Here is a 13,727-nt window from a genome sequence, read left to right as displayed (position 1 = left end):
ATCTAGAGAGGAATAAATGTCTTCACTAACTTCAATCTGAAACAAGAGAAAGATGATACAACTACACGCCTTGTTCCTTTCCCTCCTCCATCCTTCAGGGTCCTTCATTTTAATGAAGTATCAACATTTTAGAACTTTCAGCACTGGAATTTTAATGTCAGAATTAAAATGTGATGCAGTTCTTTAAAGTCTCTTAAATAAAACTGATAGGCTTTGCTTTGAGTATCAACATTGATTGATTTTGATCAGTTTAACATCTGGAGATGAAGAATTTGCCCTGAAACTGAACATTTGCCACAGGACATTAATATCACAAAGTGTTTTGTTGATTCAATCTAACTGCCCAATCCAACCTCCTAGGAGACATGGCATTTTCTGCCTGAGAGGCTCTAATGGTTTGTAGAAGATAATAAAGTGAAACGAGCTCATAATTTTGTGTCAGATGTTCAAGGAACTTGGTCAAAATTGATTTTCACAGTGATCCAAAAAGAAGACATTATCAATTCTACCCTAGAAATGATAGATACTGTAGTTTCCATGTAATTTAATGTCGCTGAATTTATAAAATTGGTTGGGACATTCCAAAGTCATTGTTTAATCTGCTAACAAAGAATGAAAAGTCATCAGGTATTCCTCCTTACAAAATCCGTCTTCTGTTGAACTTTCGTTTGTAAAACTCCTATGGGACTTCCCTCACAGTCCAGTGGTTAAGACTTCGCCTTCCAACACAGGAGGTGTGGGTTTGATCCCTGGTCAGGGAACTAAGATCCCACATGCCTCACGGCCAAAACACCAAAACATAAAATGGAAGTAATATTGTAACAAGTTCATGAAGAATTTAAAAATGGTCCACATCAAACAAACAAACAAACAACTAATTCCTATGTATTTAAACTTAAAAATTTAATTTACCATGCTTAAATTTCACATTAATGCTAATATTGATAACACATTGTAGTATAATAGTTTATAGATAAAATATAATGCTGAGGCATAAATTTCAAATTCCTATGTTAAATAAGGATATATTTATACATATAAATATATTTATGTATATATAGACACAGTGAGTGTCATGTGCAAAAGTACTGCATTTGGTACTTGCAATTACTATCACATATAAAGAAAAATCTAAAGCATGAAATATTTTTGCCATAATTAGCACTTGACCCATTATTCTCTTGAGTTAACAGGCTTTCCTTAATCAAACAACTGCCAGAACTAGTAGCAAAGCACATCACTTATTTAAACAGGCACCATCTTCAGGTAACAAACACATTCTCTCTTGCTTCACAATTCAATTTAGCAATTTTGGAGGATTGCTGACCCAATCAGTTTATAGATATGATATAGTTGTTAGTCTGTACTGCATCACGGATAAAAGGAACTTCTTTGCATTAAATTTTCACAAATTTAATTTATTAAAGCTGAATTAATATAAGTTTAATAAGCTTTTAAGGAGAAAACAGGGAGAATTTGGGACTTCCCAGGTGGCTCAGTGGTAATGAATCCACCTACCAATGCAGGAGATATATGTTTGATCCCTGGGTCAGGAAGATTCTCTGAAGGAGGAAAGGGCAACCCACTCCAGTATTCTTGCCTGGGAAATCCCATGGACAGAGGAGCCTGGTGGGCTACAGCCCACAGGGTCAAAAAAAAAGTCAGACATGACTGAAATGATTGAGCATGTACATACTCACAGGAAGAATTTAAGCATCTATATTTCGAGTGGTTGTCACCTTTAGTTAAGAGCCAAACATACTTGTTTTATCTCTAGATGTGTTAGTTTCCGTGAGAGTGTCACCCACAAGTGACAGCACTGCCCCCTCTGAACAAGTGTTGTCAGCTTCTCCTGAATCTGGAAAATTTCTGCAGCTCAGAATCTGCCATTTCCCAGCAGGGCTGACAGTCTCATCCTCCCCTGGCAGGAGGAGGTTTACTGCGTGACATTTGTACACCAGCCCTGGATTTTACCCAGGGTTCCAAACTGAGTAACACCCATGGTCTACTTGACAATGTGCACTTGAACGTGTAACAGGCATCACAAACTTCACAGGAACCAGAAGTGGATCTTTGATTTTTGCATCTCTCCAAACCTGTTCCAGTCTTCCTGGTCAGTACCTGGCACCATCCTCTCCTTAGACGGGCAAACCAAAAACGCCAAACTCATCTATGAAATTAAAAACTGCTCAGTTGTATCTGACTCTTTGCAGTCCTTGGAGTGTAGCCTGCTAGGCTCTTCTGTCCATGGGGTTTCCCAGGTGAGAATATTGGAGTGGGCAGCCTATCCCTTCTCCAGGGAATCTTCCCGACCCAGGGATTGAACCTGGGTCTCCTGCATTGCAGGCAGATTCTTTACTGTCTGATTCAGTCCTGCCCTTGTCCACTGCCCCACCTCTGTGACCAGGACCAGTCCAAGCCAGAGCATCTTAAGGACACCTGCAATCTCTCCTATTTTTCTGGCTCTGACTCATGCCACCGTAATCCTTTCTCTACCAGCAACTAGTCATCTTTATTTAAAAAAAAAAAAATAACAACCAGAGAGGCACATCCATGCACAAACCCTCCAAGTGTTTCCAATGTACAAAGAATACAGCCCATGAGGCCCTGGTTCCACCTACCCCATGCCACCTCCCTCAGTACGCCCCTCCTCCTGTCCACCAGGGATCAAGTCAAGGCTGATTCCCTGTTCCCTCTGCCTGGACAGCTCCTTCCTCAACCTTGTCACATTTCAGCCACTTGTCACCACCTAGGAAGGCCTTTTCTGATCACCTGATTGTCTTAAATCACTGTGCCACTCTCCTACCACCTACGAACAAGACATTGTAATAACATGTTCTTTACTCTATGATCTTCTTTTCTTTATGGTATATAGTATCAGGTAAGATGTCCTAATATATTTAACACTTCTAATATTCTTTAAGTATAGATTTATCTATAAAGGCCTTTAGGGTTTTGCTCAAACGTCACCGCCTCAATGAGCCATCTTCCGGCCACCCTATCCAACATTTTAACCCCCTCACAAGTCCTATAGCCGTGCTCTGCTTTACTCTTGTCTCCTGACAGTGTAACCGGCAGCGAACAAGAGATTCTCTTCTATGTCTCTTGTGCTGTCTTCATTACAGTGAAAATGCCCTGTGTTTTGTTGATAGCTGCATCTGCAGTGCCTAGAACAGGGCCTGCCATAGCGTGGGCTTTCACTACAAAAATTCTGAGAAAGAAACTTAAAATATCTTCCATTGGAATATAAGCTCCACAGGACAGAGACCTCTAGAGTGTTCTTTGTGATAATCCCAGGGCCTAAAACAGTATGTGGCCCATGGAGGGCTTCTGCAGCTACAGCAAGACATGGAAAAGCTTCATGAATTGAGGAGTTGAAAGATGGAGAAAGTCTGATGAGAAAGGGAGGTGAGGGTGGAGCTGGGGAGAAGGTAGGTGGTAAGAAATGAGTCAGCTGACAGACACTACAGAGAGAACCAAGTCCATTCCACTTTCTATTTAACTAAGTGGTGGGTCAAATGGAATGAATGTGAAGGGGATGGGAAATCAGAGATGAAAGTGTTACTCTTTATTTTCTTTTCAAAATCAGAGAGAAACTAGATGGAGGGGGAGCAAAAATACGTTATGAAATTCACTAGTACAAAATAGGAATAATTAATTGCCTTATTTAAAACAGTATTTCTTGCTTGAATGTATGCATATGCATTAGAAGCTGATTCTGTATACAAGTCAGAAGGGAAAATAAAATGCAAATAGTGTAGTGTTAGTCGCTCAGTTGTGTCAGACTCTTTGCAGCCCCATGGACTGTAGCCTGCCAGACTCCTCTGTCCACAGAGCTCTCCAGGCAAGAGTGGGTTGCCATTTCCTTCTCCAGGGGATCTTCCTGGCCCAGGGATGGAACCTGTGTCTCCTGCATTAGTAGGCAGACTCTTTACCACAGCCATCAAGGAAGCCCAAAATGCAAATACCAGGTGGTAAAAAATCCAATGATACAGAACATAAGGACATCAAAACAGTGTCCTAAGTATCAGGGCTTCAGCATACCTGTGCTTTCCCATACCGAGCTCCTGGACTCTGAGGGTACTTGCGAACCAGTTCTTCAAATGCATTCACTGCTTCCTCAATTTTTCCCTGTTAGGAAGAGGCAATTACATACATAGAATAAATTCAAATGCATAATATAGTCATTTAATATTCACCAAGTAAATTTTGTTAAAATTTTCCAGACTCCCTTCTGAGTTTATAGCTAACAATCTTCTGTCTTAAGATTTTAAATAATTAACTGCATGATTGGAAACATAAAACTAGAAATGAACACAAACAGACTTTATTTTTTAAAAGGCAGATACCTGACTAATGATGGGCTATGAGTCTTTGTTAAAGAAATGGCATTTTCTCTCTGCATGTATAGTTCCTACATGCAATCTTTAAAAGTCCTAAATAGGACTTAAGCTGGGGGAGGAATATTCCTGGCAGCTAGAACGTCTGCTATGAGAAGGGCAGTCTCAGTGGGGAATAAGCATATGAGATGAGAGGGCCACCTGGCCTCGGAAACTGTCACCCACTGAGCATCAGGGCTGATGAGGCTCAGCTGGTGCTTAAGTGCCTCACTGCCCCCAGGTCATGAGACCCCTCCCGAAGCCCATGTGGGTCCTTAAGAGGCCAGTTGGAGCACCTGTGATAGGTCTCCGACCACCACTGTGGAAACGGACGCAGAGGATGTGCGACAGGTAAGCTTGCCGAGGGTCTCAGCATGGGGGTGAGGAGTCCCACCCCCACCCCTGCCCCGCCTCAGTCCACCCACGGGGACAAACACACGTCTCCTGATGTTCTGCTGGAAGGCAGCACATCAGGATGTTGGAACCATGAGATGGAGACAGCGTTCCTGAGCTGAACTTTACCAGACCCTTCAGGCCATCTGTCCATGAATCCATTCTCTCCTTGTGTAGATGTGAGCTCACCGTGCTTTGGATGCCATTACCTTCACCGAGTGAGTTTTCATAACAAAGTTCACCCCAGAAATGTGGTTGGCTCAGCACACCACATAGCACTACTCGATTGTCACTGACACCTACTTCTCAATGACTTGGCCGAACAGAACCAGGCAACATCTATATTAAAGCCCCTTAAAGTCCTGGAAGAAGCAGGTTTTTGTTTGTTTTGTTTTTATTTTTTTATTTCCTGTCACATGTCCATCAGTGATGCTGAGGGTCTAGCTAGAATCTGGGCTCCACCACTTAGGAGACGTGGAACTTCTGGCAAATTACTTATGACTTTGCCTTAATACACCTCATCTGTGAAATGGGGACAACGGGAGTACTTGACTACCTTGGGGGTTGCTGTGAAGATCAAATCTGACAACACCCATAAAGGGCTTAGAGCTGCTGCAGAGACCATGGAAACTATTGAAAATTTGTTAGCTATTATTACTACTATTGTGTGTGGGGAGGATATGAGAGCCAGCACGGGAGAACAAAGTGTGTTCCAGGTAAGTCTCTTACCTGATGGACAGGTTAATGCAAAAAAATGAGGGTTTGAAGGCTGAGATAAATCAAGCCAGTAACTTATTCTCTAAGTTAATTGTCAGAAATAATTGTATGGCTATTTAAAATATGCCATGCCTCTCACAATATTGACTTTTTAAAAGGCTTTATTTTTTTAGAACAGTTTCAGGTTTGCGGCAAAATTGAGAGGAAAGTATAGAGATCTCCCATGTACCCCCTACCCCTACTAATGCCCTGACTCCTCCATAACCCATATCCTGACTCAGAACAGTGGGACATTTGTTGCAATTGATGAGCCTTCAATGACACATGAAAATCACACAAGGTCCGTAATTTACATTTGGGTTCACTCCTAGCGTTGTATATTCTATGGATTTGGACAAATGTATAATGACAGGTATCCAACATTTTTACTGTTTCCATAGTTTTGCTTTTTCAGAAAGTCATATAGTTTGAATCAAATAGTATGTAGCCTATTCAGATTAGCTTCTTTCACTTAGTAATATGCATTTAAGCTTCCTCTTTATCTTTTCATCCCTATCTTTTCAATGAAATGAAATCAATCAATCCTAAAGGAAATCAGTCCTGAATATTCATTGGAAGGACTGATGCTGAAGCTGAAGCTCCAATACTTTGGCCACCTAATGCGAAGAGCCGAATCACTGGAAAAGACCCTGATGCTGGGAAAGATTGAAGGCAGGAGGAGAAGGGGACGACAGAGGACAAGGTGGTTGGATGGTGTCACTGACTCAATGGACATGAGTTTGAGGAAGCTCTGGGAGATGGTGATGGAGAGTGAAGCCTGGTGTGCTGCAGTCCGTGGGGTCACAAAGAGTCAGATCCAACTGAGCAACTGAACAACAACAACAATTATCTTGGCTTGATAGATATTTCTTTTTAGTGCTGAATCAGATTTCATTGTCTAGATGTATCACAGTTATCTATTTGATCACTTACTGAAGGACATCTTGGTTGCTTTCAAGTTTTGGCAATTATTGAAAGTTGCTATAAATATCTACGTGCAGGTTTTTAGGAGGACATAAATTTTCAACTCCTTTGGATAAGTACCAAGGAATGAGATTTCTAGATTGTATGCCAAGAGTATGCTTAGTTTTGTATGAAACCATCAAACTCTCTTTCGAGGTAGCTGTACTATGAGGGTTTCCAGGGCTACACATGGTCATCAGCATGCAGTGTTGTTAGTGATCCAGTGATAGTGGTCTTTCTAAAGGTGTAGTACTAGAATCATCTTGTTTTAGATTGCATTCCATAACGTATGAGGTGAAGCATCTTTTCATACGCTCATCTGCCATCTGAATATCTTCTTGGGTGAATTGTCATCAAAGGTCTTTGGCCCGTTTTAAAAATCGTGTTGCTTATTTTTTATCATTGAATTTTAAGAATACTCTGTGTGTTTTGGATAACAACTTCTAAAACCACTATTTTATTTCTTCCATGAATGATTTTAAGGGATGAAGAATTCAAAATAAATATCCTTTTCTGAGTAACTTTCTTCTAACTACCTTGGATGAGTTTTCTGTGGCCACTGTAACAAACGCCCACAAACTCGGTGACTTAAAACAACAGAAATTCATTCTTTCACTGTCTGGAGAATGGACTGGAATCCAGATGTGGGCAGGGCCATTCTTCATCCAGAGGCTGTAAGGGAGAATCTGTTCCTGCCTCCTGACAGCATTTCTTTTCTTTTAAAATACGTATTTATCTATGTAGCTGTGTGGGGTCTTAGCTGCAGCATGTGGGATCTTTGATCTTCATTGTGGCATGCAGGATTTTTAGTTGCGGCATGTGGGACCTGACCAGGGATTGAACTCAGGCCCCTTGCACTGGAAGTGTGGAGTCTTTAGTCACTGGACCACCAGGGACAGCATTTCTTCACTGGTGGACACACCACTCCCATCTCCACTTTGTCTTCTCTCTGTGTGTCTTCTGTTCTGTCTATATCAGGTTTCCCTCTGCCTCTCTCTTATATGGAAACATGGGAGTGAATTTAGGGTCCAACTAGATAACACAGGATAATCCCGTCTTAGACCCTTTAATCCTATCTGCAAAGACCCTTTCTCCAAACACAGTAACATTTACAGATTCAAGAGATTAGGACATGGATATTTTTGAGGGGTGGGCAGGGGGGACAATTTTCAGTCTATCACATGCCCTACACAACTTAAATTGCAAATCTGGGAGCTATTTTTGTGAAAATCATGCTAAATGCACCATCTCCAGATTTAAAGCATAGGATTAACAATATTCATAACAAGCCTGCTTAAGTATTTTTCCAGCTAACACTCCCTTAGTTGGCCATCAAGGTTATATAAATAATGGAACACACTGGCTCTGTTCTAGGCATCTCTAGATCCCTTCACACAGATGCTCCATTCCTTTCCCAAGGGACCATCAGCCCTGCCCTCCCCTCAGCTGTCGGGCAAAGTAAATGTGTTTGCTGTTAGTCTGAAAAAAATTTCCCTTCCCCAGGTTCTTACTGGAGAATAAAGCTTCTGACACCATTGCACAATTCTTAATCAACTTAACTATAAGACAGAATGCTCATGAAGACTTGCCTAAAAATCACCTGTTATTCAACACAGCTTATATATGATCCTAGGACCAAGACCATTCACTGGAGAGACAGGTACTTGCCCCTGTCACCCCACCCCCAGCCTCTGTTTTGGCATAAGGCCAGTGGGCTGCCTTGCAGGACACTAAGACTCAGCCCATAGAAGTCACTTAAGATCCATGGGTGTACTATAAATTTACTAGTTTTTGTTTTGCAATTAATGAATATTTTGGAAGATACATGTTGAAGATATACAAAAATTCTGTTTCTCCCTAAATTGTATTCATTAAGTTTAGAATTCATCCCTGGGGTGGATTCATTGAGATTTTCTATTTCTCTTAATTACTTCTCCATTGACTCACTGGAATCTTCTAAAAGAAAAGAGTTGATGAGGCCCTACTGTACAGCACAGGGAACTATGCTCAATATTTTATAATAACTATAAGGGAAAAGAATCTGAAAAAGATAGATATGTATGTATTTACAACTGAAACGGGCTTCCCAAATGGCACATTGGTAAAGAATACGCCTGCTAATGCAAGAGGCACAGGAGACACGGATTTGATACCTGGGTTGAGAAAATCCTCTGGAGGAGGAAATGGCAACCCACCCCAGTTTTCTTGTCTGGAGAATCCCATGAACAGAGGAGTCTGGCGGGCTGCAGTCCATGGGGTCGCAGAGAGGGGGACATGACTGAGCACACATGCATAACTAAAAAACTTTGCTGTATACACAAAACCAAAGTAATATTGTAAATCAACTATACTTCAATCAAAATAAATAAATTAAAAAACCAAAATCATCAGTGGGTGCAACGTTAGGGAGGAGGCTGAGCCATCCATCACTGGATCCTTGATGCAGATCTACAGCAGGACACTCTGTCTGGACTTGACACAGAGCAGCTCTTCTGAGGACCACTATTCATCTGATGGTGTGATCCATGCCCCTGCCTTACTCAGCCCACAGTTGACATCATTCCTAGCCCCATTTAGAGCCTCCAGTGTGAACTTTTCATGTGTTGAACTTTTGGCTTTATTAAGCTTTCCCTCCTTTCCATTTTTTATGATTCCAACAAATGAATGAATATTTCAGTCTGTCATTTCCAATCCTTTTTCTGGGGCATAAGGAGGAGTTTTAAACAACACATTTTATTTTTAAAAATCAGTGACTGAAAAATGATTTGTGCATTTTTGGAGGAAATAGAAAGTGACCTCACACATTCATGTCACATGGTATCTGAAACAAGGGTGTGGCCTGAGACTGGGCCTCTTCTGACCCGAGGATGCCTCAGGGCCACAGTGATCCCAGGGGAGTCTGTTGCATTATTTGAAAACACCAGCTATAAAAACAACGCTAAAAAACTTAATTCCCCTGACGATTCAGTTCATAACACGGCTCCCTGTTGTTTCAGAAGCAAGAATTGCCTCAGTAGGCACTTCTTCCTCTTTTATTTACCCTGTTACAGACCCACGGTGTTTCTTGAGGTTAGCATCATAATTTCTGCAAATAAGCAAGGGCCAGAGGAGAACACCCCATGAATTGTTCCAGCACTTTTATGTTTCACTGACTTACCTGTCCCTTGATAACTTCTCTACCATTCATTATCATTACATAAAAATCCTTCTCTAAAGCTGTTCATTTATTCTTTATCCCTAAAATCACCTGTGAAATAGGTTACCCCCCGCTTATTTTTCACTAAGGATATATAGCACAGAGAAAGTGGAGAATGCCAAACAGGGTGATAGGAAAAGAAGATTCCTGCCTCATTCCTAGTAAGAAATGCAAAATTTCAACAAAGAATAGATGGCCTCATTTTACAAAGTTAAATGAGATAGACACAGAAATCATCCAGTGTTAATTTAGGGAACAAAGACTTGGGCTGTAATATTCTCTGGAATCACTGTATTTGTATCGGCTGCTGCTAAGGGTGAGCCAGGCTTCGGTTTGGGAACCTTGCCATTTGCTAGTTACAGACATCTTCATGCTTGTTTGGGACTTTTCCAAAAGATGTGTGGGAAGCACACTTCTGTCCCACTTCAGTGCCTAACTTGGATGTTTTTATTGTTGTTTTTTAACTATGACAATCCTGTATTACTTTTTTTTTTTGCAGTCAATGTCTCAATGTCTACTGATTAAAAACCACATTACAGGAAACCCAATGGTATTACACCAGGTATAAATTCAAGTACAGAACCAAGACAGAAATTTTCACAAGAGAGAAGTAGAGGCAAACCTCAGAGATCTTGCGGGTTTGGTTCCAAATCATCACAATAAAGCAAACACTGCAATAAAGCAAGTCCCCATGAATATCTTGCTTTCCATTACATTTAAAGATTATGTTTATATCACACCAGGCTTTCCTAGTGGTTCAGATGGTAAATAATCTGCCTGCAATATGGGAGACCTGGGTTCAATCCCTGGGTTGGGAAGATCTCTTGGAGAAGGGAATGGCTACCTCCTTCAGTATTCTGGTCTGGAGAACTCCATGGACAGAGGAGCCTGGCAGGCTATATAGTCCATGGGGTCACAAAGAGCTGGACACAACTGGGCGACTTGAACTTTACATCACACCATGGTCTATTAAGTATGCAAGAACATTAATGTCTTAAAAGCAATGCACAAACCTTAATTAAAAATACTTTATTGCTAAAAAATTTTGATCATCATCTGAGCCTTCACCGAGTCATAATCTTTTGGCTGGGAGAGAGTTTGAAATTATTTTGAGAATTACCAAAATGTGACAGAGAGACATGAAGTGAGCAAATGAGGTTGGAAAGATGTCACTGATAGGCCTGTTTTGACACAGGGCTGCCAAAAACCTTTAATTTGGGGGAAAAAAAAAGTGCAATATCCACAAAGAACAAGAAAGTGAAGCACGATAAAACAAGGTGAGCCTACAGATGATTAAGTGAAGATGTCATTAAAAACATTATAATAAATATTGGGCATGGTAATTAGATGAATATGACTGAGTTGGGAGAACAGATAACTTCAATCTTCTGTTAATTCCCTGTTTACAAAAACTGCGATATCCAGGAACAAATGCAAATAAGGTTTTGAATTAACTGATGACAAAGCAAAACATAAAATAGTCACCCTGGGAATTAGAGCTATGTGAGTTTAACCCAAAGTGAGAAGAATCTTAAATCTAAAATCATTTCACCTAATAGTAATTATCCTAAGTATTAGATTAACTTATTATTATTATTGCATCAAGGTGCTTTAAAACGAAAACCCTTACTTGTATGCTGCTTGGCAGTACTGATGGTTTTTAAAAAAATTTCTTATCTCATTGTTCATTGTATAGTCACTAAGTTGTGTCTGATTTTTTTGTGACCCCATGGACTGCAGCACACCAGGCTTCACTGTCCATCACCATCTCCCAGAGCTTCCTCAAACGCATGTCCATTGAGTCAGTGATGCCACCCAACCATCTCATCCACTGTCATCCCCTTCTCCCGCCCTCAGTCTTTCTCAGCTTTGGGATCTTTCCCAATGAGTCAGTTCTTCCCATCAGGTGGCCAAAGTATTGGAGCTAAAGCATCAGTCCTTCCAATGAATAGTCATGGTTAATTTCCTTTAGGATTGACTGGTTTGATCTCCTTGCAATCCAAAGGACTCTCAAGAGTCTTCTCCAGAACCAATTCAGAAGCATCAATTCTTTGGCCCTTGGCCTTCTTATGGTCCAACTCTCACATCTGTACATGACTACTGGAAAAACCATAGGTTTGACTAGATGGACTTTTGTCAGCAAAGTGATGTCTCTGCATTGTAATACGCTATCTAGGTTTGTCATAGCTTTTCTTCCAAAAGAGCAAGTGTCTTTTAATTTTGTGGCTGTAGTCACCATCCACAGTGATTCTGGAGCCCAAGAAAATAAAATCTGTCACTGCTTCCACTTTTTCCTCAACTATTTGCTTATCTCATTGGATCTTTATAAAAAATCAAGGAAGAAGTAAGTACCTATTATTCTCATTTTTTAACACAAGGAAATGGAGATTCAGAATGACCGAGTGATTTCCCCAAAGCCACACAACTAGATGGTGATGGAAGGGGCTGACTCTCCAACTGGTTGGCCTGAAGGTGAAGTTCTGTTTCTATCTGGCCATTACTGCTGCAGTTTTTCTTTTCATTTGATTCATTCCATGTGGAACGCTACTGTGCCTGGGGAAAAATCCACGCTATTCAAAGGTTGTTTCTCTTGCAGTGTTTTTCAAAAACAAACCAAGGGTAACGCCTGAGTTTATTTAACAACGAAACCATCACACTTTTCTATGAAACATAGACCATCGACCTACCCTTTTACGGAGTTTTTCTGCAGCATCAAGCTCAGCTTTAATAGTCTTATCAAATTTATTTAATAGTTTAGGCTTCTTTTTCTTCACTGAAAGAAAAAAGAGTTTTATAATTTTTATTTTATTTTTCGTCTAGAAATAGTTACAGCGAACAGTGATTTATAAAAGCAGTAAGAAATCCAGCATGGGTCACAAGCCAATTGGAACTGGAGGAGCGGTTCCTGATTCAACTTCCTACATGGCTCGCCCCACCCCGGGGTTGACCCAGCTAGTAAACGCAAGCTCAGGGACACAGCCTGAGCCCTTTAACCCATTTGCTCCAAGGTGTTCCTGGGATTCTGGGTGAATACCGATATCCTGAAATTCTCAGGAGAGTGACCTAATTTCTGGAACGAAATGGTAGGTATGATTTCTAAACTCTTTTAATCAACTCCTTGGTTAAGTCCCAAAGACCACTTACAACCACATCTTTGAACACCTACAGTGTTTCTGAGCAGGTAAAAGTAGAAAACTACTCTCAAGAGGACTCAAGCAAGCAGGATTTCTTAGTTGAGGACTCAAGCCCCTTCTGTTGCATCCAGGACCTAAATTCCAGCATATTCCAGACTTTAGCCAGAAGGGACCACCCCACGAATAAGCTTTGTGTCATTTCTGAGGCTTATTTCTCCAAGTAAAATGACTTATTCCTTTTCATTTGAAAAGGAAGGGGAGGGTGGGATGAATTGGGAGAACAGCACTGACAAATAGACACTACCATGTAAAATAGCTAGCTAGTGGGAAGCTGCTGTAAAGTTCAGGGAGCTTAGCTTGGTGCTCTGTGATGACCTAGAGGGGTGGGATGGGGTGAGGAAGGGAGGCTGTACAGGGGCAGGATATTTGTATATATATATAGCTGATTCACTTTGTTGTATGGTAGAAACTAACATAAAATTGTAAAGCAATTATATGCCAATAATAAATTTTTTTAAAAAAAGAAAAAGAAAAATATACCCCTCCTTTAATAATCAGCTCAAAACCACATTCATTCCACATATCACCCATGCAAGCTCTCTGTTCTTTTTTCTCTCTCTCTTTCTATTACACGCCTGAAGTCCTCAGCACAACGCATACATCTTTTTTTGTGGTTCTTTCCCATATTATATGGAACTTTTTTTTTTTTTTATTAGTTGGAGGCTAATTACTTCACAACATTTTAGTGGGTTTTGTCGTACACTGACATGAATCAGCCATGGAGTTACATGTATTCCCCATCCCAATCCCCCCTCCCACCTCCCTCTCCACCTGATTCCTCTGGGTCTTCCCAGTGCACCAGGCCCGAGCACTTGTCTCATAATAACGTGTATACTTATCTTTGTC

The 13,727-nt window shown here is 40.8% G+C and overlaps 1 protein-coding gene across 4 annotated transcripts in view; it reads right to left on the bottom strand.

Moving 5' to 3' along the window:
* The window catches only part of ASPH (aspartate beta-hydroxylase), a 175,400-nt gene that overhangs the window by 45,101 nt on the left and 116,572 nt on the right, over nucleotides 1–13,727 (bottom strand). For all 4 annotated transcript variants that reach the window (XM_065902644.1, XM_065902643.1, XM_065902645.1 and 1 more), the window contains 2 exons: nucleotides 12,375–12,460; nucleotides 4,045–4,131 (listed from right to left, as the gene is read on the bottom strand). In XM_065902644.1, coding sequence (XP_065758716.1) covers nucleotides 4,045–4,131; nucleotides 12,375–12,460 — 173 coding nt within the window. The remainder of the gene's footprint in view (nucleotides 1–4,044; nucleotides 4,132–12,374; nucleotides 12,461–13,727) is intronic.

Source organism: Muntiacus reevesi, chromosome 12, assembly GCF_963930625.1.
Source record: "Muntiacus reevesi chromosome 12, mMunRee1.1, whole genome shotgun sequence".
In the NCBI taxonomy this organism is placed as follows: Eukaryota; Metazoa; Chordata; class Mammalia; order Artiodactyla; family Cervidae; genus Muntiacus; species Muntiacus reevesi.
Note: the sequence above shows the minus strand (reverse complement) of the source record. Positions and strands in the feature narration are given on the sequence as shown.